This window comes from Parasteatoda tepidariorum, chromosome 5 (genome assembly GCF_982258835.1).
Source record: "Parasteatoda tepidariorum strain Cologne lab strain chromosome 5, Ptep-v5.0, whole genome shotgun sequence".
In the NCBI taxonomy this organism is placed as follows: Eukaryota; Metazoa; Arthropoda; class Arachnida; order Araneae; family Theridiidae; genus Parasteatoda; species Parasteatoda tepidariorum.
In genome coordinates, this window is record NC_141759.1 from 87,920,956 (window position 1) to 87,944,736 (window position 23,781).

At 28.1% G+C, this 23,781-nt stretch overlaps 1 protein-coding gene and 1 long non-coding RNA gene across 3 annotated transcripts; one reads left to right on the forward strand and one right to left on the reverse strand.

Annotated features, from left to right (window-relative positions):
• Nucleotides 1–2: 2 nt before the first annotated feature.
• On the reverse strand, nt 3–23,384 carry LOC107442401 (E3 ubiquitin-protein ligase arih1; the record flags this gene model as incomplete). The annotated part of the gene is made up of 9 exons (XM_087162894.1): nt 22,954–23,384; nt 21,051–21,118; nt 19,857–19,938; nt 8,446–8,508; nt 7,356–7,448; nt 5,253–5,308; nt 3,518–3,629; nt 3,047–3,174; nt 3–225 (listed from the first exon to the last, which is right to left on the reverse strand). Coding segments are annotated over exons 1-9 (1,053 nt in total), but the record flags the coding sequence as incomplete, so codon positions are not given.
• LOC147809633 (uncharacterized) lies at nt 10,335–18,368 on the forward strand. 2 transcript variants are annotated; one of them, XR_015433828.1, is made up of 4 exons: nt 10,335–10,636; nt 13,705–13,738; nt 14,366–14,410; nt 18,199–18,368. It is a non-coding gene; the product is annotated as an uncharacterized LOC147809633 (long non-coding RNA). The 2 variants fall into 2 exon arrangements; XR_015433827.1 differs by lacking the exon at nt 13,705–13,738.
• Nucleotides 23,385–23,781: the final 397 nt, after the last annotated feature.

Consider the following 23,781-nt stretch of genomic DNA (forward strand, 5'->3'; position numbering starts at 1 on the left):
AAAGCTGAAAAGACAGAAATAGCATGAAATAAAAAGGCAATATTAAAGAAAACATTAAAAATAAAAAAGAAATATATAAATACCAAGTGTTCAAATTTTAAGCTTTGCTCATGGTTAAGATAACGTTCATAGTAGAACTGACATCTTTGAAGAGCAACATTAGCCTTTTTTTCAGCGGTATTACCTATTTTGTTTTTTTGCTTATCATAACGATTACACGAGTGCCTAAACAGTAAAAAATACATTTTAAAATATATATAAATAAATGCAATTGGAAAGAGAAAATTATATAAAAAAAAGGAAAGTAACTACAGTCAGTGCTAAAATAGCTAAAAGCCTAAATTTAAAACAAATATAAAAAAAATAATGTATACAGTCGGACCTATACTCAACGAAGTTGCTAAATTAATGAAAATAAGTTCGTTATATGGAAAATTCGTTAAATAGAAAATCATCTTTTGAAATACATTAACGACACAAAACAGGTTTCAAATTCACAAACACTAGACATAATTAAAATAGCAATGGATACATCTTTATATTGTAAAGTAGTATCTACTATTTATTTCATAAATCTTAATCACAAAAGAAATCTGCATGGAAAGCAAGAATAAAGCAAAACATCATCTAGTGTTACACAATCATGCTATAAAAATTTTCAACTAAAAAAAGCCAAGTTTACGCATAAAATTATAGCTGCATTTATTATCAAGAAATTTTAAATAATACATTACCACATGCTTTCTATAGTTTAATTGCTATTGATAAAATCCGTTAATTTTCGTTTATGTTAGAGTTTTTCGTTTGAAATGCGAAAAAAAAGTCAAAGTGATTTGACTGCTTTCTCTAAAAGTTAAGTGGCTTTGAAATTCAATTCCAGGTTATTTCCCCCATAAAATGCCTTAACAAGTTTAAAATGTTCTGAAATATTTTGGGAAATATGGAAAGCGGATCTCAAAGAAAAGTTCGTTGAATAGAAAATTCACCTCGATATTTGGAAGTTATTTTACGAAGAAATTTCCAAAATGTTCTTGGCTCCTTGAAAACATTTGCAAAATGGAAGTTCGTTATATAGAAGTCTGACTGAATATAATTCTTCAACGGTTTTGAACAAATAAAAAAACAAAAATTTCTTAGCTAAAAATCTTAGGTTCAGAAATTAAAGCAAAAAATTCAAAAATAATTACTAAAAACAAAATAATTTTTTTTTAAAATTCTATTTCCATTTGAAACTCACACAGTTAATATGTAGCAAAGCTCATTTAAATTGGCACTCAAGCTAGAAGGAAAACAAAAATGTCATTTAAAAAAACAATTTTTTTTCTTCAAAAATATTTTTATCATGAAAACACAGTGAATTCTTGACAAAATCAAGACTCCAGGCTAAACTAACAAAATTGAGAAGAGTTTTTAACTATAAATTAATAAATAAGTTGTTTTATTCAATATTTCTTTTAAAGGTAACAATGTAAAAATATGAAAGATCAATATCAAAAACATCAGTAAAAAATAAGAATTGTAATTAAATTTATTGCATGGACATTAAATTGCTTATAGCAAACCCTGGCAATATAAATTAAAAAAAAAGTATGTAGGATTGCTCCAACAAACTTTGAAATGCACTCTATAACAAAAAAATCGATGCACCAAGAAGGAGCTGTCCGATTTAAACGAAAATTGGTGGATAGGAAGACAATGTACAGAATAGTAAATGATTAAAATTTCAGAACAATTGAATAATTTATTGCAGAGTTACAGTAACAAGTTCAATAAGGTGTTGACCCGCCTCTAGCTTGGATACAAGCTGCCACACGGCGTGGCATAGACCTATAAAGCTCTCGGATGGTCTTGTGCGGTATTTCCTGCCAAATTCAATCCAATTGTCGAACGTGGTCATCAACATTCCGTGCCAGATGCAATCGCCTTCCCATCATATCCTTGACATGCTCAATGGGAGAGAGATCTGGTAGGCCAAGGAAGAGTTTGACAAGCTTGCAGACAGTTCATAACAACACATGCCGTATGTGGTCTGGCATTGTCCCGCTGAAAAACCAGCCCAGGGCTCTGCAAAAGGAACGGTAGCAAAACAGGTCCTAGGATGTCGTCGACGCACCGCTGTGTAGTAAGTGTACCTCTAATGACGACCAAAGGGGTCCGACTGTCAAAGGAAATGGCACCCCAGACCATAATGCCTTGTTGAGGGCCGGTGTGGCGTGCAATAGTGAAGGCAGGATCCCCCCTCTGCGCCTCCAAACAGGTCTTCGATGATCGTCAGGACACAGTTGGAAGCGGGATTCGTCGCTAAAGACTATACGTCCCCAGTCGGCTTCATTCCAGCCATATCTGTTCAAAACATTCATGCATACAAAATTTCAAAGCAATCGGATGATTGCTTCTTGATGCGTCAATTTTTTTGTTATAGAGTATAGTTTAAAAAAAAATTTTGAAAAAAAGAAGAAAAAAATTTAATAATTCAAAGACAAATAAAAGCTGAACGGAAAAATAATAACACTTGACAAAAATAAACTAGTTGAGGATACTTTTGAACAACAAAAAAAATAAAATTGCCCAACTGCAAAGTGTTCTTTCCCTTCTTTTTTGATGAAATTCTATACTAGATAAAGAAATTTATACCCAAATTGAGTCGTCAAATACATAGAGCATTGCCCCAACAGCCCATTGTGGGCTAAGAGATTTTAGAGAATAAGGTACAGCAGTTTCGTGATCAGTGGCAAGATAATGGTTAGCCAGGTAGCAAAATTTACAGAGTGAATCTGCAACATTATCTTCCTAAATCCAATGAGACTATATGTTGTTAATGAGACTATATGTTGTAATTATACAATGAGACTATATGTTGTGTAACCTGATCAGGACAGAGAAAAGGAGAAACACGGGTGACAAAGAACTCTAATAAAGATAATTAAATTTTCCTTGAAAAAAAGAGAATTAGTATTTAATGCAATGTTACATTTGAACATGCAATGTATAAGATATTAGAAAATAAGTCATTTATTTATTCTGCTAAAAAAGGAGCTTAGCTTACCAAGACAATTCAACTTTCCAATATTTAAGGCAAAGCCAACAGAAACGATGTTGGCAGTTCTTATTGTTGCAAATAACATAGTTGCAGCCACCATTTTTTTGAATAGATGCATTACATTTTGGACATTCCTGCAAAAATCAAACTCGTATAAAAATTGTATATTTCAGAAGCCTGTTTCTTAACAGGTCGCTTTTTTTTAAAAAATAAGAAAAAGTAAAGCATTCAAAACTTTTAGATAAAATTTTATACAAATGAAAAGAAGAAGAAAATTATTTTAAATACTAAAAAGGTAATGACCTTAAATACACTACACATCAATATTTTGTTGTTGTAATAATATTTAGTTATATCATATCGGTGAATATTAAAATTTAAAAGCTTTAAACAAAACATTACTATTTTTTGACCTTCTAGTAAGTTTTCAAAATTTGAAAAAAAAAACGAATTTTGAATTGCACAAAATTAGTTAACCTTTGTATTCCTATTAATCCAAGTGAGTGATGCTACATCTTTGTCACGCTCTGTCTTCCATCTTTGCAATAAATTACAACTAACGGGATGCCAACGTTCTCCACAAGCAAAACTAGAAATGAATTAACAATAAATAAGACATAACTCTACAAAATGGGTTAAACATTAAAGATACTTATAACCAAGTCAAAGGACCAAGTCAAGGTGATTTTATTGGCTGTTCGGATTGAATCACTATCCCCAGATCGCCAACCAGTGGTGTGAACAGCGCCTTATTGTCAAAGTTTTAATGTACTCAAGTTTAGTAATAATTTAAAATCTATCTGGCACTGATTAAATCACACAAACCACCGTAAATATGAGTTTTAATTATTTACATTTTACATAACTGTGTGAATAAAATCGTAATAGCAATAAGTAAACATTATTAAAGCTTTAATTATTATTTACAAAGAGAGAAAATGCATATATTAGAAAGTCAATAAAATAAACTGTTACCAAAGAGTGTGCAGACATTCACAAGTCACAGGCTGAACATCCACATGTTGCACGGCAATAGCAAAGTTACAACCTGGCTGTGGGCACCATCTTAACAGTTTATTACACTAAAAATTTAAAACAAAATGAATTCATTGTGCTAATAAACAAATTGTAATGTTAATAAATAAATTCCTGCTGATTTATTCTTTTATAAAACAATATCCAGCAGCTCCCTCTCCTATCATCCACGTTTTACGTTATTGATTCCATTATATTTATTCTACTTCGATGTTTTTATTTCCATGAACTTGATTAGGAGAAAATTAAAGAATAATTTAAATCATTGAATATTTAACGGAAGCTTTAAAGGTGATAAGTTCTAAAACAAACAGCAAGGAGGCATAATGTAAACTAAAAGCATAAAGCATAATGTACCATAAAATATTTTTTGGACGAAATGTTTACTAGTTATCTGAAAAAACTAAAGAATGTCATGCAGAGGCAAAAACTAAAAATTTTGCTATTTATCGACCAATGTCCAGCTCACCCACTGGTTACTAATTTTTTGGAAAATGTAAAAGTTCACTTTTTCCTGCAAACTGCACAAGTGATCTTCAGTCATTAGATTTGGCCGTGATAAGGAATCTAAAATTGCAGTATGGAGAGTAGTTAGTTGAACTCACTATTCGAAGCATTGCAGAGCCTAATCCCAAGGAAATAAGTGTTCTCCAAACAATGAATATGATTTCGTTGGCATGGTCTCAGGTAACAAAGACAACAATAAAGCTCAGCGTCAATCCTCACATCAAACAACCGTAAATAATTTTTTCTGTAAACGTAACGTGAAATGATCAAAGTGGGGAAAAAAAAACAAACAAATTTGGAGTACTCAAAAAAAAAAAAGAAACATTAATAGATAAATAAAATAAATGTAACATACATTCAAATTGCTTACTGTATTTTTTCTTCTTTTTTATGGTTATTTGTTTGTTTTGCTTTGTCTAATTTAGAAATTTATGTAAATCAACAGGTTTAAGATTAAAATTAACTTAAAACAGAGTTAGTTACGAGTTTTGAAAGAAAAAATCGATTATACGACGCTATCGTTTATGCGACGTTTTTCAGTGGTCCCTTCAGCGTCATATAAACGATGCTCCACCGTATATATTTTGGACATTAACACAACACTGACTTTACTATAACATATGAATATGTACCATAAAATATTTTTTAAACAAAACAGTCTTGTACTTACATAACAGTTTGATCATCAACAAGAATATCACAACCATGAGCGGGACAACTAACTATCTAAAAAATTATAAAAAGTTTTTACAATTTTAAAAATAACAAAAAAGAAAAATATTAAAATTTAATTCCATTATTTGTTTTACAAAAACTTAAACCACTTTAAACTATTAATCAAATAACATTTAAATGAAAGCAATTATATCAATAAAACATATATCTAAAGGACATAACATATGTCTACAGGACATTTTGGAACAACACCCAATTTCAGTCAAATTTTTATTGCAAAAAACTATTTTTTATACATATTATTATATTATATTATTATGTAATAAATAATTCAAGTTTATGATGAAGTATCAAGAGAATATGTCTAAAGAAATCATTCATTCTCCATACCTGAAATCAGTGGTTTGTATGATTTAATTAGGCTTGAATAAATCCCATTTTTACATATTTCTCATTTTAATTTCTACTGTAGATCTAAAAAGCTTGTTAATGGTTAGAACAATTGTCATTAGGAGCCTGCTACATTAACAGTAAAAAATGTTTTAAGTGGAAAAAAAAATCAATTATATTTTAAGTATGTTTTAAAATAATTTAACATCAAAGCTTCAAAACATTTTTTTATATCACTAGAGGGCTCCGCCCCCTGCTCGCTGACGCTCGCCAACCCCCGGAGAATTGCTTCGCAATTCTTGCTTGGTTTGCTTCGCAAAACCAAGAATGCTTTGATTTCATATATTTCAATATTAAACTGAATATTAACTGTTATCATCGAAAAGAATTAATTTTCTTAAATGCAGAATAAGCAGTGTGTCAATATCAATGTCACTTTTTTTCGTTGACTACAGTTCCTTCTATGTCCTATTTGTTCTCTAAATGAGCCAAAATTGTCAGAAATTAACATCAATGTGCAGGTATAATCTTAATATGAAACTTGTTTAAAAAAAATGATAATCACAATAATACAGACTTTGTCCCAAAGAAATGAATATATTTTTAACACATTTAATTCAATATATATATATATATATATATATATGCAAACACTATAATATTTTTCAATAAGCAATATTGTTAAGAACAGGGTAATTTTTAAAAAAATATTTTAATAATATTCAGCAAAATAACTATAAATGAAAACATTAATTTTGCGGAATTAAAATAAACAATGCACCAATAGCATTTTCTTTACGCTAAATACATTTATAAATTTGACATTATATATATATGTTATAATATTTCTCTATATACAATATTGTTAATGACAGGATCATCTTTAATAAATATTAAGGTTCGCATAAGTCTAATTTTATTATTTCAGAGAATAGTTTAACTTTTATAAAAAAAGGTGGCAACATTCAGAGATGTAAATAGAACGCTTCGCAAACGCATATATTTCACTGTTATTATTTTTCATTAAATACTTTTATAAAATATCTCTTCGCTTATTTACTGTATTGCATATTAATTAAATTCCTTGTCATTCAACTTTATCTTAAACAAATCGAATTAAGATTTAAAACCAGATTAAACTTACGAATTAACGTTTTAGAAAACAAATAATCAGATTAATCAATATATCAATACGAAATAAGTTGAGATGTTGTAAAACTGAAGAATGAAATTCTAACTATTTTGTGATTGGTTGCATCTCTGAAAAAGAAAATTCAGACTTGTAAATCGCTTTTTTAAGCTTGCCGTTTTCAGACATGTGATTGGCTGTTGTGAACGGCGGTTATTCTTCATTATTAACTGCAAAATCGTGCTTTAAAACTAAAATAAATAAAAATTTAAAATTATGTAAAAGATTTGAATGCCCTAAATGTCTTCCCTGAAAGATTCTGAATGAATTGATTCCTTAATCTTAGATTTTCATCACGTAGTTAAAAAGTTTTTCAGGGGACAAAATTAACTGCAAAAACTTTTTTTTAGAATAGAGAGAAAAATAAAGAAAAAAAAAAGCATCTCATTCAGAAATTTATTTCTGAGCTTCATTTTAACACATCTTAAAATAACAATAATAAATAACACAGAAATTATTTATAATAAACATTTTTTATTAACTAAAGTTTAAAGAAATATTAAAATTTGAATTTTTTACCTGACTCATTCCTTGATCCATAATCTGGTTTGTAAGGTATTCACTCCAACATTCTGTGCAAAACCGATGACCACAAGCTATGTCAGTCATCATCTATAAATTTAAAACATTTTCCATACTTAATAATAAAAAAAAAGATCAAGATATTCAAATGCTGTAAAGCAAATTTAAAATTATAGATAAATGACAGCAAAAACTATTTTTAATAAAATTAATACATTAATGAAGATTAACAAAAATCTAAACTTGAAAGATTTAAAATTCTCAACAGCTTTCCTTTATTAGAGAATCTTTCTTTTGAAATTCGTTTGTTTCTCATTCACATTGGTTAATCTGTGTTTTATGCTTTTCTAGTCATTTACACTAGAAAAATAAAAATGTTTAAGCAGTTATTGTGAAGTAACAAAACACAGTGATTAATATTATTCATAACTGACATGGTCAGACCTGAAAACAGACCAAGAAAAAACACCAAATCCATAACTTGCCTGGCTCAGCATCTTAGTCTATAAAATACCTCTCTAAACATTTCTTCAAATGCACATTAGAAATCCTAAATATGTATTTATAATTTTTGAAAAAAATATTTTTCACAAAAAAGTACTCAAACTTTAAATTAAAAACAAAACAAAAAATCATCTAATATTCTTGCTTTCATAATCTTGAAAAGCAAAAGAGTTTTAAAAATTGTGTTGCTCTTGCCTTAGCATTTAGATTAAAATTTTAATTTTTTATTATGCACAGTGAAAGGGATGAACTTTTTTTTTAAAACATAAATAAGCAACACACAAAGGTAATAAAAAAGAATAATCTTACTTTTTTACCAAAAAGACAAAGAAACTAGCCTTCATGGAGGACTTTTTGATGCACCAAACAGGCATTTGAGTTACACGGGAAGGAAAACTTCCCACACTTAGCCCAATGGCAAGGGGATTTTAACCCTTTGATTCATCTACCACTGGAAACATTTTATTCCAGCACAATGAAAGTGTATTATTTTTCAATTTTCAGAATAATCAATATGCACAGCACAATTTCTAAGAAAATAATAATAATCATTTTAAAGATCAGGGTATAATATATTACTTACAGTGGAAGCCATATTCATCATACATATTTCACATTCAAATGTTTGCAGTTTTAATCGGGAATCCTAAATTTTTAATAACAGAAACAGCAAATTATAAGATAAGCTTAAACAATGTGATTTTCAATAATTTAAAAATACACATATTATAATTATTTTTAACAAAAGCAATTTCAAATGAACAAAAATTTATTTATCTTTTGCTGACAGCTGTTATTCAGTTATTTTGTTTAGACTCTGTTATTCTGGTAAACCTATTGAATGAGAATAAAAGGCTTTAACACCAGAAGCAGGGTATACAAAAGGTTAATAAGTTTCAAAATTCCAGTCTTTGAAGATTTTTTTCCTTCAAAAGAAATGTCATGAAGAAAACATAATCCATTCAGCTTTTTGTGCAAAAAAGGACAATTTCAAACAAAATTTAAAAAAAAAAAAAAAAAAAAAAAAAAAAAAAAAAAAAAAAAAAAAAAAAATGCAAATTTTTTGATTTCTATTATGTTAGACAATATGATCCAATTTAATATGCTTCCTTTTTCTTGTTCCAGCTTTTTTATTTTATTTTTTCTTGAGCAAATCAGGCACTTAAAATAAGATCTTAAAAGGAAAGGAATATTATCCAGCCTGCTATATTAGAAATGATATATTTAAATGAAATAAACAGAGTAAAATATTTAACATATTATATAGTGTATATCATTTTCTTATTAACCATACTCTCAAAATTGTTATTTAGTAAAAATATATTTTTTATTGGGTTGATAGTATTATAATTTTTTTTTCCTTAGTTCATTTTACTTAATCTAAAAAAGACATACTACACAGTTTATTGCATCAAAAATGACAAATTCAAATGAAATTACTCACAAATTTCAAGTTTAACAAAGCCTGCAATCAGAACACATTAAATAGGGTTATGTATGAGACAAAAATCTAAACTTTCATTAATAAGTTATATTTAGTAATTGCATTTGAGGCAAAATAAATCATGCAAGTCTTGATGAATTTTACTGTTACAAGTTAATATAAGGGGCCGTTCAAAAAGTACGTACATCCCGAAGGGGGGGGATTTGCTATTATGTACGGTTTTGTACGATGGGGAGGGGGGGAGGTATTATACAAAGTACGTACTTTATAAACATACACCAAATTTAAATTTGACTTTATCCTACACACTCCTTAAGTAAATATTTAATTTTATTTAAAACATAATTATTTTAATTTTTATGAAAAAGGGGGGTAGACTAATAAAATGTACGTACTCTAAGGGGGGGGGGAGTAAGACCTTATGTACGGTAATGTACGAAGGGGGGGGGAGGGGTTTGAAATTTCTCCATTTTTGTGTACGTACTTTTTGAACGGCCCCTAAGACTCCATTTAAAAAAAAAAGAAAAAAAAAAAAAAAAAAAAAACTGGTGACACATGACTCAAATACATAGGCCGTTGTTTCAGTAGCAATGTTTGGGGTTTTGTATAATTTATTACAGTAGTAATTGGTTTACACATTCACCAAGAAATTCACTATGATAAACACATACCCTAATATGAGAATGGTAGCTTAAGCGGAAAAATAATGAGGAAAAAAAAACATCATTTACCACATTTTAATCGAAAAAATACACTTCATATGCTAATATAAATTTTCTATTGAAAAATAACAAATCAAAAATCTCCCCCCAAAAGTTTGATATTGCTTTTGCAGTCAGAAAAATCAGAACAATAATTTTTACATTTAATTTTATAAGAAAAGATATGTTTAAGAAATTGAGGTGAAGTGATTTTTGACTCAAAGCAGGTCTCAATTAGCTATAATATAAGACAAAAATCTAAATTTGTATTGCTCTGTTAAATCTGTTTAATATGTGTCAGAATAAACCAATACAGTAAAGCAACCCAGCAAAAACATAAGTTCTGGCCATCTTCGAAATTACTGACGGTACTGATTGAAAAGTGAAGGTGCAAATTACTGTCAGCTGGGTTGATTGCTGGGCCACCCTATGAACTTTTGCCAACATTGTAGGAAGTGTTGGGCCTGTACATTACAAACAGCCGCATCCCGTCAGTCTGAATCTACCCAATGGGCCACCAAGTTAAAGTTGTCTGCTGCCGCCAGTGAAGCGGTCGAGCGAGTAATTGTAACTGTGAATTTATTGTTTAGAAAAAGAAGCACGTTGGATTCTTATAATTTTCAAAAAAGGTAAGGTTTTATTTTTTTCTATTACATTGAAGTTATTATTTTAATCATTTTTGATTTACTATTGTTCAAATATGTTTACGACGTGCAGATTTCGGTTTACAAAGAACCGCGTTTGAAGTGCTGTTTTGGCGCTATGTTTTAGATTGGCAATCATCTTTATTCAATTAATACATCATAATTAACACCTTTCTAAGATAGAATAATAAAAAATATTAAATTTAATTCAATGAAAATGTACAGACAAATGTTTTATCAACACCAAGATCGCCGCCAAATTTTTAGCGACAATCGAGCAGTAGCACGCCAAAAACAAATATAAATTCTGTTGTATGATGACTCTTAAAGTGCAATTCATAATATGTTGTAGCATATGATATAAATCAGGTTTATCTAAGTATATTATGAAAATAGGTTTGTATAATAATCAAGAATTTTCATTAAAACTTATTTCTTTATGTTAAATAATATTTAGATTTTAGTTAACTAATTGCTGTTAGTAATATTAAAAATTGTTTCTGTTATATGTATTTCATTTTAATGAAATTTTTGAGCTAAATTCAAGTGTAAAAATAGGTAAAGGTTTAATAATTTATACTAAATAGTTTAAATTAAGATGAAAAATTTATTTGTACATGTTAATATAAATAATTGCGAAGAATCGTGCTGTGAATTCTTAAACAACCTAAAAAAAATATAGATTATGGAAAGTTTTTTAGCACGCAGTTGCTCATACTTAATTGTATATTGGCTAACCCCACTTATACAAAAAAAAAATATTACAAAATTCTTTTATATTTTGAAATCAATGTTAAGTTACTTCATAATTTTTGTTAAGAGTTAAGTGAATAATGTTTTTATTGTGAATTTCAAGTTAATATTCATATAAAATAATGCCCGATTTTTATAGGGATTACAAAAATATATAAAAGTTCAATACAATATGAAAACAAAATTCATACTCAATAAAAATAACAAACAACTCTTTTTCTATTAGTTTTAAAAATGTTAGAAAACCTGTTAGCGCTCTCCATGAATTTCTATAGGTTTTCTTATTTCTTGCTGTGTTTATTATTAATTTAATGAACTCGCACTCGTATTGGTAACATGCGATCAAAATTTCTACTTTTCGACTAGTTAGAGTACTAAAATCTACAGGAGCTCTGTACTTGTTGACAATTTAAATTACAATCATTTCCTGACCGCTATAGACAGAATATAATACCATTTTATTTACAAGTACAACTTCTTAAAAGGATGTTTGACCACTTTCGAAGTAGCCGAGGTGCTTCAAATTTAACTTGTATTCTATTGAGAAAACAAGTTATAACTGCTTCCAAATCACTGAAAGCTAAATTTATAATAATTTTTTGCAGAGAATCTTTCAGTGGAAATAAAAGTTTTTCAATTAACTCCTTGAAATATTTTCAATGCTAACCTTATATTTTGTGATCCTAGAGCCGAACTTAGAAAATTTTGTTGTTTTATTGTTGACAATTCTGTTAAGAAAATTTCCTGACCTACAAGTTATTTTTCTCATTCTAATTTCTGAAAAATATTATTCTAATTTTCATTCAAACGTTTTGCTGAAAGTTAAGCGAAATTTTTTTTACTGTATATCTCAAGTTAATATTCACATGAAAGTAAGACCTTTTTTTTTCTTTTACCTCTTTAAATGTTAGAAAACCTGTGCCAGTCCTCCATGAATTTCTGTAAGTTTTATTACTTAATGTATTTATTATTTATTGAATTATCTCGCTTTCATGTTTATAACAATGGTAACTTGCAATTGAAATTTCTACTATTTTCCAACTGAGTGAAGTACTGCGTCTCTGTTCTCATCAACTTCACTTTCCAAGTAGCTGAAGTGCTCCAAATTCAACTCTTATTCCATTAACAACTTACATCTTATCACTTAAAGGAATTTTTTTTTTCTTAAACTAAATATCAAATCCTTATATTGAGCTTTGTATGGAAGTGCTAGACTAATATAATTATTAATAATAGTTTATTAGACACAATATGCTTTAATATTAGATTCCATTGAACACTAATTTAAACGTAAATTTACGAGTAGTTTGAAACACGGCTTAACGAAAAAATCTAGCCACTTTTTTTTATTGATAATTTTCTTATTTTATTTTCATAATCTGTTTTGGCTTGAGCAAAATAGTTGTTGTTTGCCTGTCAGTCTGACCACAGCAAAGTGAGGGTTTAAACGCACATATTTTAAATTATTGTACTAGGGGGCGAACCACATGGAAACGACAAAAATTTGATTATAATCAATTTGAAAAGTTTTTTTCAAAATAAATTAAATTTCAAAAATGACTTTTATGTGAAACTGTTCTATTTTACATAAATTAAATTGAGAAAAGCAACTATTACCAACCAATTCCCCTGATACAAATTTTTAAATTTATTAATAGTTAAAATGATTTATCAATTAACTTATTTTTTTTCATCATCTGCAGATTCTTTGATGTGCATAAATAATTTAATATTATTTTGAGAAGTAATATTTTAATTATTATTATTTGAATTATGATTTTAAAGAAGGATTAAGGACATTTTAATGTATTAAGCGAATTCATTTATAAAGTACAGTGAATTCTCACTTATGCACCAGTCTTTGGGACCAAGAGAAAAAGCGTATAAGATTTAAAAAACAGTAAGTTCATGCAAATAAGAAAAGCTTCAGATTCAGCAGAAGCTAAATTTACAATAATTTTTTGCCGAGAATCTATTAGTGGGAATAAAAAAATAAATTTCAATTAACTCTTAGGAAGATTTTCAATGCTAACCTTATATTTTGTGTTTTTTTTTTATTGTTGACAATTCTGTTAATAAAATTTCCTGGTCGAAAAGTTATTTTTCTCATTCTAAATTTCCTGGCCTACAAGTTATTTTTCTCATTCTAATTTCTAAAAAATATTTTAATTTTTATTTAATCTTTCTGGGTGTCCATTGGGTAATACTTTTTAAATTTCTGCTAAGAGTTTACCGTAAAATATTTTTACTGTATACAAGGTAATATTTACATAAAAATATGACCTTTTTTTTCCTTTTAGCTTTTCAACCTGTGCCAGTCCACCATGAATTTTAGTAAGTTTTTTAACTTTTATCATATGCAGAATCTTGGATGTACATAATTAATTTAATATTAGGTACTTTGAGAAGTAGTATTTTAATTATTATTACTTGAATTATGATTTTAAAGAAGAATTAGGGACATTTTAATGTATAAAGCAAATTTATTTATAAAGTGCAGTGAATTCTCCCTTATGCATCAGTTTTTGGGACCAAGAGAAAAAGTGTATAAGATTTTAAAAACAGTAAGTTCATGCACATAAGAAAAGCTTCAGATTCAGCGAAAGCTAAATTTACAATAATTTTTTGTGGAGAATCTTTAAGTGGAAATAAAAAAATAAATTTCAATTAACTCTTTGGAAGATTTTAAACGCTGACCTTATATTTTGTGATCCTAGAGGCGAACTTAGAAAATTTTGTTGTTTTATTGATGACGATTCTGTTAATAAAATTTCGTAGCCTGCAAGTTATTTTTCTCATTCAAATTTCTAAAAAATATTATTCTAATTTTTACTTAATCTTTCTGGGTGTCCGTTGTATAATGTTTTTTAAATTTCTGCTAAAAGTTTACTGAAAAAATTTTTACTGTATATCTCAAGTTAATATTTACATAAAAATAAGACCCTTTTTTTTCCCTTTTAGCTCTTCAAATGTTGGTAAACCTGTGCCAGTCCACCATGAATTTCTGTAAGTTTTATTACTTTTATCATCTGCAGAATCTTTGATGTGCATAAATAATTTATTATTTTGAGAAGTATTATTTTAATTATTATTATTTGAATTATGATTTTAAAGAAGGATTAGGGACATTTTAATGTATTAAGCGAATTCATTTATAAAATACAGTGAATTCTCATTATGCTTCAGTCTTTGGGACCAAGAGAAAAAGTCCATAAGATTTTAAAAACAGTAAGTTCATACAAATAAGAAAAGCTAGATAGAAAAGTTTCAATAGCTGAATAAAACTACAAATAGTCGTGAATAGCGGCTAAACCTTCTAATTGTTTTTAATGATTTCGAGTAATGTTTTTGTCATCTCTGTTTTCGCGTAAACTGAGTAATAGTAATCGCTATAGCTTTACATTCCTTGACCAAAAACTAACGTTTTAATTGGTGGTGGGAAAGACACTGCTAGATAAATTTTGAAAGCATATGGGTGGTATATATGGTGGTTTCAATGTGGGTGGTGTGATAGATAAGACACCTTATTTAAATTCATATAAAAAAATGTCTTCCTAGAAACAATAAAGGTGAAAAAAATCCCATAGGGAAGAAAAATGAACTGTATTACTAGATCCAGTAACTTATTTCCTTTTATCTGTAACGAAGATTGTTTATTTGCTTTAAACTGAAAACTTTTTCTAAAAAATGGGATTATTTTTTTCTATTTAAACAAAAAATAAAATCAAAATTTTAGACTTTTAAAAAAAAATTGTGTGCTGAATTGAAATATTTATTTTCTGAATGATGCATAAAGAATTATAATTATTATTATTTTCCTATATAATGATCAAGGGCCTTTGAAAACCTTTGTATATATGCAAAAGGCACATAAAAGAGGTGGCGCAGAAGTGATTGGTCACTGTATGTAGTTTTATATTTTAATAATGGTTATTAATTTTCATTTTAATCGTTCACTTCCCTATTCAATGAAAAAAAGTGTTATATTTATAAATTTTATTGATGTATATAAAATATTTTTTTAAAAATTTTATTAAGTACAGTAAGATTTTGATTGTGAAAACACAATCATATTTAAAAACCTACCTTGTTAACATAGCTTAAAAACGTGTAGGTTAAAGAGGAAAAAAAAAAGTAACGACAAAGTACTGATTTGAAGCATCTTGAAACTAACCTGTACAATATTGAATGCCTTCTAAGACATTATTTGGTAGAAAAAAATTTTGCGATAAGAACAATTTTTTAGTCCAAGCAAATAAAATGCCCCGTAAAAGTTAAAAAAATTCTTAATAAAATGTGTAAGTAAATTTAATTTATGGTAACTAAGAAATAATGTTAATAACACCTACATTTCACTTATTTATCTATTCTTCAATAGTACAAAATATTTTTATTTGGCAAAAATATATACACCTACCTTTTTAAAAACAAAAAAGTTTTCTTGAAACAGAAGTTTAAAATGTAAACACATTAGGAATCTCTAAACTAACATTTAAGTGCGACAGAAGCAAAAAGATTATAGAAATCTTACGATTTTATGAGTTAAACGAGATGAAAAACATCAGAACCAGTTTAATTGCATATTGAAATGTTGAAGTTTTTAAAGATTCTTTTTTAACTTTCCGCCCTATAAACGGGTTGTGGTTGTGTGACGTGGGCGACCCTGCTTCACCACAGGTGCCCACTGGGTAATGAGAAGAAAGTAGTAGTTCTGGCATTCCTGTGGCCAATGGGACAACCCCCCAATGCCTGCAATTTTAAAAAAAAAAGGGAAAAAAGTCTATAATAAGGAAACGCCCATTGTAACGCTCCTGTCCTTGGGCAATCAAACAGGTTTAAATGTTTTCAGTCTAATTTTTCTCTGAATTATTCATTAGATTTAAATAAGTTTTGTTTCTTTTTATTTGTGGCCCATAATGTGTGTATCCTATTACAGAGTTTATTTGCTAGAATTCGAAAAGTATATGTTGAAAGTGGTTAATGTGCAACTCCTGCTATTCTAATCTACAGAAAATGACAACTAATTTTTCTGTATCAAATAAAAATGCAGTGTACCTCCTCGAGAAGGGCCAACCGTCCTCACTGCCCTTTGACGACACTGTCTGATAATATTCCTTTTAAAAAATTTAATGTGTAAATGATGATTACACACTTTTAAAATTATTCGTGTTAATAAGTTTGATTCAGATACCATTACAAATATTTACTTTGTTAATTCTCAACTGGTTAAATTTTTAAAAGATTTTTTTAGTATCAATAAGTTTATTAAAAGATTTTTTAAAAAAATTTGAAATGAATATTTTTTTTTAAAAATATGTACCTTTCAATATTTATTTTTAATTAATCGTTTATTAGTTAATAGTTTAAATTATGGAAAAAGCCTTCAAGTTTAACAATATTTTTTTCTATTGCACAATGTTTTCTATTGCACAATGATTTTCTATTAGCATGTTTTTTTCTTTGTAAACTACAAATTTTTCTCATTTTGATAATGGGTGAGAACTACTTTTTGAAATATACATGTAAAATAGTAGGTATAGGATGGTAATTTTACAGTCGTTAAGAATCGAATTCAGCTGTTACATAATAGTACACATTTTGTTAACTATTTACGGTGTTAATTAAAAGCCCTTTAAAAACTCGGTGTACCCTTTTTTTTTTAGGAAGCACCTTTCCCTTTTTTATTCCTAGGCATAGTAATGGAGTATTTAACAAATATTTTTTGTTAAAAGAAGGAACTAAATTAATAAAAAAATTTGAAGAAAAGAAATTTCATAATGAAAATGAAAAGTTTACATAAATATTAATAACATTGTTTACATCTCTGAAGAAATTTGAAGAAAAGAAATTTCATCAGAGATGTAAACAATGTTATTAATATTTATGTAAACTTTTCATTTTTTGTCTTACATCTATACCAGTTATATAAAGACATTACGGAAATCGTGACATTGGTCAAATCTGTCGTTATTCTTATCTAGTTCTTGTGTTTTTTATATGAGGAAAATATTAATTTCACAAAGCATCACCATTAAAGTAATTTAAGAATTTATTGATTTATAAAGTTATTACAGAATTGTAAAATTATCTGCCTTTTTAACTAGCAAATTTTGAGCAACCTTTTTTCATATGGTTTCAATTCTGGTTTCAATTCAATACATATTATTGTTTTGATGCCTATTTTAATATGAAAAATGTTGTAAATTTTGAAATTTTTTTTTGTCAAGGGTATACAATTAAAATTTAATCATAAAAGTAAAGCGAAAAAGAAATACTATTGATACATTCGTGCATGTAAGTAATATATATTTAAAAGTAATTTTTCTTCTATACCTTTCCTTGAAACAATAATTTACATTAGAATATCATAATTGTTTTAAATATTAAATGCAATAAAATTGAGCACCATAAAATTAATGAAGAAAAAACTGCATGTTTTTTAAAATTAAATATTTTCTGAGAAAAGGTGAGCACAAAATTAAACACCCTGAATAACTTTTCATTTTACAGTTAGATTTTCATGTACTAGTTGTCAATCTTAATGGGTTCGTGAGTCAATATTCAATAATTTCATTCAGAAAGGAATTTTATGTTCAAAATCTTTCTAAATTATAAGACAGGTGTATGTTTTGCATGGTGTTACTAATTTGATGAGTCAAAATTTATCAATGAAATGATAAAAGCAAAAACTTTTCGATAGAAATTTTAGTTTTAAAAGCTCATTTTCACAAAAATACTTATGTTTTTAAAATATACGATTTGCATAATTTTTATTTTATTATCCTCTCTTTCAGGAGAACTCTTCTGTGCTATTCCAAGTGATTCTATGTAGACAAAGATATGATTTCTCTGTTGTTTTTATTATTTTTAAAATTAAATTGAAATTTGTGTAATATTTGTATTGATTAAGGTTATGTCTTTGTATTTATATGTCTTTGTATAATAAAATGTTTGCAAGAGACAATGTTGATTATTCATTTAACTAATTTCAGGGTACATTCAATTCATTACATGACTGGCTACATTAGTACATTTTTGTCCAATACACCTATTTTTTGTTAAATTTGCTGCAAGACTAAATATAATCAGTAAAACATGAATTCATGATCAGTATCGCACTAAATGATCATCTCTGGACAGCCTCTTAATATTATCGGCTGTAGGTTGTATTTATTTTTGTATAGGGTACAATAGTATCACTAGATTCCTTAAGAACACAGCTTTTATTTTAAAACATATATATACTGACTACAAGCTATTATAGACATATATATTGACTTCAAGTTGAAACTTGAAAAATTACTTGTGAGATACAGAATTTTCATAATTCTGGACAGCAGTTTTATTATTCTGCTTTTAAGTAGAATATCACTGTAAAGAAAAGATTATTACATATGTTTACCTAGTTTAAAAATGTATTGATAAGTGGAAGCATAGATTGTGCACAGCAAATCTTTAGGACTAAGGGGTTGAACTGTGTAAAAAATATTCTTTGCATAAAACAATTTAAATGAAAAAATTAACCTAGAAATATTTTCTTAGTTCATATATTAATAATTTATTCAGAAATGTATTAGATAGCTAGATATTTATTTAGCTAATTGAATTAAATAAAAATTAGGTTTGTGGGTTTTAATTACTCCTGTAACTAGGTCAATGACCTCTCGTAAACCTCTATAAACTAAAGGGATGCTGCTGGGTGTATATAAATTGCTGGCCCTCAATTATTGATTCATTGATTACCCTCTACTGGAAAATGTCGGGCAATCACTCACCCAGCGCGTTTTAGACAGTAACTGCTGGGTTAGGTACTACCGGCCATCGATAGGCCGGTATTGTTGGCTCGACAGAAGGCCAGCCATTCACTTTAGTACAGTTGAAAGTGACTTTTGCCGGCACAGACCCGTCGCTTTAGCTGGTGGCAAACAGCAGTTTTGTGGAGCTGGACCTACAGATTTGTTTTTGCTGGGAATCCTTATTTTTATTTTACATATCTGCTTATTGATAAAAAGCATATACTGTTCTAAAAAATGAATTAAATATAAAATAATAATAAAAAAATTAATGAAAATTTAACCTGTTATTTAGGTTGCATTAAACATATTTTGAGTTCAATGGCTCTAAAAATTCACAACTGTTAACTGAAACTGTTATCAAACTCATTTACTTAATTGTTTCCAGGCAAAAATTATTGAAATCTCTGTCTGTCTGAAAACAGCAAAATAAATAAATTTACTTACAAATTTAAAAAAAAAAAAAAAAATTTGAAAACACTTTTTAATGTAAAATTGGCACAATTAGTCAAAAAATGTACGAGATTGTAAATGAAACTATTGAGCTTATGCATCAAATACTGTTTAAATGATTATAATGAAGGCAAATTAAAATGTTTGAAGAGAATACCCTTATAAATGTCATATTTTTTAAATTCATTCATGACAGAAATGTTTACCTTAGATGAATCTAATGGTTCTTTAAAGGGATCAATTACGTGAGCTTCTTTAAATAAAGTCTCTTGATCGCCATCATAATACCTATAAAATATGTTTATGATATTAACAAAACTCATTTTGATTTGATTAACAGGATTAATTTTTTATTTGGAAATCTCAAATTTGTTTCAGAGTAAGAAAGTTACTAACATGGAGCTTTCTTTTAAAACTTAAATGAGTTCATTTAGAAATTTGGATATAAAGTCCATCCAATTTTGTAGAACACCTAATTTTTTCAAATTCACGAAAGTTTGTTTAAAATAAAGCATAAAACACAGTGCTTAGCAAGTAAATGATTGGAAATAACTTGAGCATTTAAGAATGCTCCAAGTTTGATTTAAAAAAACCAAGATGAGATTTGTGGAATGAAACTTGTTAAAATAATTTTAAAAAAATAGTAAACATGTGTTATGTGAGCATGGTATTAAAAAAATAAATAAAGGAGTGAAGTTGAACATTTTAATTAATAAAGTTATAAAGAAAGATTAAGACTATTAATCACATTGGGTGATTGGGTATTGGAACAATGGGTAAAATGCCAAAATCAGAATTCTCGCAATTTGGTGGATTTGCGCTGCCAAATCCACAGCGAGTGCCTTAAATTGGATTCGACGTACCTGCAAAACCTTCTGGACTCACTTCTTAATCGAATTCAAGCGATTATCAAATCCAGAGGCAGTGTTATATGTTATTATATAATGTTTTTTATAATTTCTCTAAGGGTGACTAATTTTTTGTCTGGTGTGCTTATAACCTTTAATTAAATAAAAAAGTCTTAATCATATATTACAATTCTGATTTTATTTTTCTGTTATAAATAATTCAACTATTAAATTATAAAAAATTAAGCAAACATAAAAGCGAAACTGATGCCCTTCATAACTTTCTAAAAGTTGAGTTAATATAAAATTTTATAAAATTACTTAAATATAAAGAAAATAAGAACATAAATTAGTAGGCACAATAGATTAATATGTTGGTAGTTTCTTGAAGGTTGAAATATATTCATACAAAATATTAAAAAAAATTTTAGTAGGTACATGCATGATAATCTTTTAAAACAGAATTAAGTATTGCATAACACTTACTGAAAGACAATCTGACGTACTTATTTAATATTTTATTTTCTGAATGAAAAATAAGTTGAAACAAACCTTTCAAAGAGTTTTTGTTTGTCCCATTCAAAGTGGTTTAATAAAATTCTGGTGATCGTAGGAGGAATCTATAAAAAAATTGCAGTGATAAATAAATATTCAAATATATAAATAATTATTCAAATAATAAAGTTATAACAGATCATTTTTGTATATTTTCTCATCATTTAATTGAACTATTTTTTTCTTAGTTCATATTATTTAGACCTAATTCTTTTCACAGTTTGTTTATTGATGGTTGTAGTAATGTCAACAATAACAAGCATCCTAAAATCAGGTGAAATATAAAAAACTTCAAGTGTATCCCTCCGCTTATGTAATGTTTATGAGATGATAAGTGAACAGGCTTGATAACCTAGGAAGTTTTATTATTGTGATTTGTGTTTAGATTTAAACCCAAATTTACCAATCATAAGAGTTTTCTGTAATTTAAAAGTTCTAAAAGGACGTGAACTGTAAATAAATGTGAGAAAATTAATATCACAACATAAATAAAAGCAAATGTTTGCCAAGTTTTGAGTGTTATCCCCTTATTAGCTATATGTGCGTAAAATATCACCATATGTTATTTTTTTTTGGTAGCACGCTTGCAGAGTCCTCTAAATTTGTTCACTTAATCAAAAGTTTAATTGAAAGAATGTATAATATTATAAATACTACAGGTATAATAATATTGAATGGCTTGCTTTTTCAAACTTAGGAGAAAAAAATAAATCAGAAGTAATAAGCTGGAAGTCTTATGACAAGTTTTAGCCCCCCTAGCGGCACCCATCATTGCATCAAAAATCTTTTTCAAATTTCTTGATAAGAACAAGTTTTGGCAACAGTGAGACAGCAAAATGGGGGATATTTCCATATTGTGATCTGTCGCGCCAACTATAATCGCCAAGGTGCCAAATAGATTTTGAACTTGCAAATTTTTTTTAAAAAAAACATGTAGATGTTTGCTTGGGGTTGGCTACGATTTATACAATTTGAGTAGGTCCCTTTCTGTGATGTTTCCTTTTTAGTTTCTAGCGGGCTGCTGCCCGGAAGTTGCCACAACTTGGCGATTATTCTACCACAGATCACGATACGGAAATCTCCCCGCAAAATGCTTAAAAGATGTATTTTTTTCTTTATCATTTTTCTAAAAAAAAAGTTGCAAAATTAGGTAAAACTCATAGTCATCTTGTAGTCTACTCATAGTGTACTCAGGGGTCTGTCTGTGTCTAGGTTTTTCTGAAAGGTACCTATTTTGTGAAAATTTTGGCATAATTTGTGAAAAATTAAAAATTACATTAAAAAGTCAATACAAAAACATGGTGAAAATATAGATTTATCATTTCTTAAGGGATACAAAAATAAAATTTTAAGAAAAAGTATTTTGTGAAACTACCGTTTTTCCTAAAGTTGAATTTGTGAAACTACCGTTTTTCCTAAAATTGAATTTGTGAAGGTACCGCTAAACGGTAGTAAATTCGGCCTGGACAGATCCCTGGTACTAGACATATTTCTTTAGAATCAATTCTAAGAACAAGAACTGGCAGTTTCTCTTTGCGCCCAGGTGATTTTGGAAACGTGATCAATAATTGAAGTTTCATAGCATAATCAGCTGTTACTTTTCAGGAGGAATAAAATAAAATAAATTAATAGGGAGCTAATAATTAGTAACTAGGATCTGCGGCGATAGTTTTTTCTTGTCAGTACAATCACCAGGAAAACAATTGTTCATTTTCAGTTTACGCTAAAGATTTGTGGTATAAAATTGCAAACACTTTTTTGGACATCCTTAGTCTTTTTTTATTATATTCGTTCTCGATAGTTATATTCGAATTTTTGGGGTCGAAGGTTTAGTACACATTTTTCTTTCCACAAGAATAACATCTGAATTAAAAAAAAATTGCGTATACAAAAATTTTACCTGGAAGACAGTATTAACTTCTAGTATACATTCAATCATATGTTGTATTATTTGCTCAGTTGATAAAACAACATACAGAAACTTTTCAGATTCGTCTTCATGCTCAGATGTCGAATCATTATCTGAGCCAATATCACAGAACTCATTAAAATTAGAGTCCATGTTATAAAAATTTAAATGATAATTCGACGCGACAAACCTTTGGACTGTTATTTGGATTTTGTGCATATGACACTTATTAAAGCTTTATGTTTGGCTAATGAAACCCAGCTTTTAGCTTCCCTAAAATTGATCAGTTTTCTGAGCCATTCTCACTAACTGCGGTTCACGCAAGTTCGATCGCCGTTGAAGCAGATTAAAGGAGTCTAATTGGTGAAATATATTCCCCCGTGGAAAACTCACCAATCAGGCTCTCTTTTTCTCTTGACGGCGATACAAAAATCTAATAGCGAAGCCATTAAATTTATTTAAATCATTGAAAAATTTCAGCTTGATCTTTTCGTTCGAAAACTATGTCTTTTTGAGAACATGCTTCATGTTTGTAAAATGTCATTTTTATATCAAGCACAAGTACTGTATTATGTTCTTTTTTGAAGGTACCTTTCATTCAGGCCTCAAAATACTGTATTTAGTCTCCTTTGTATTTGTAGAGAATGGTAAAACTTTATGCGATTGATGTGTAAACGTTTTCTAAGCACTATACAAGAAACGAATAAAATAAAAATAAAAATAAAATTTAATAATAATAATATTTTTTAAGTCGAAATCTTAATTGTATTTCTAAATTTGATTGTTATTGTAATGAAGAGGGTTTTTCAAAATTTATTG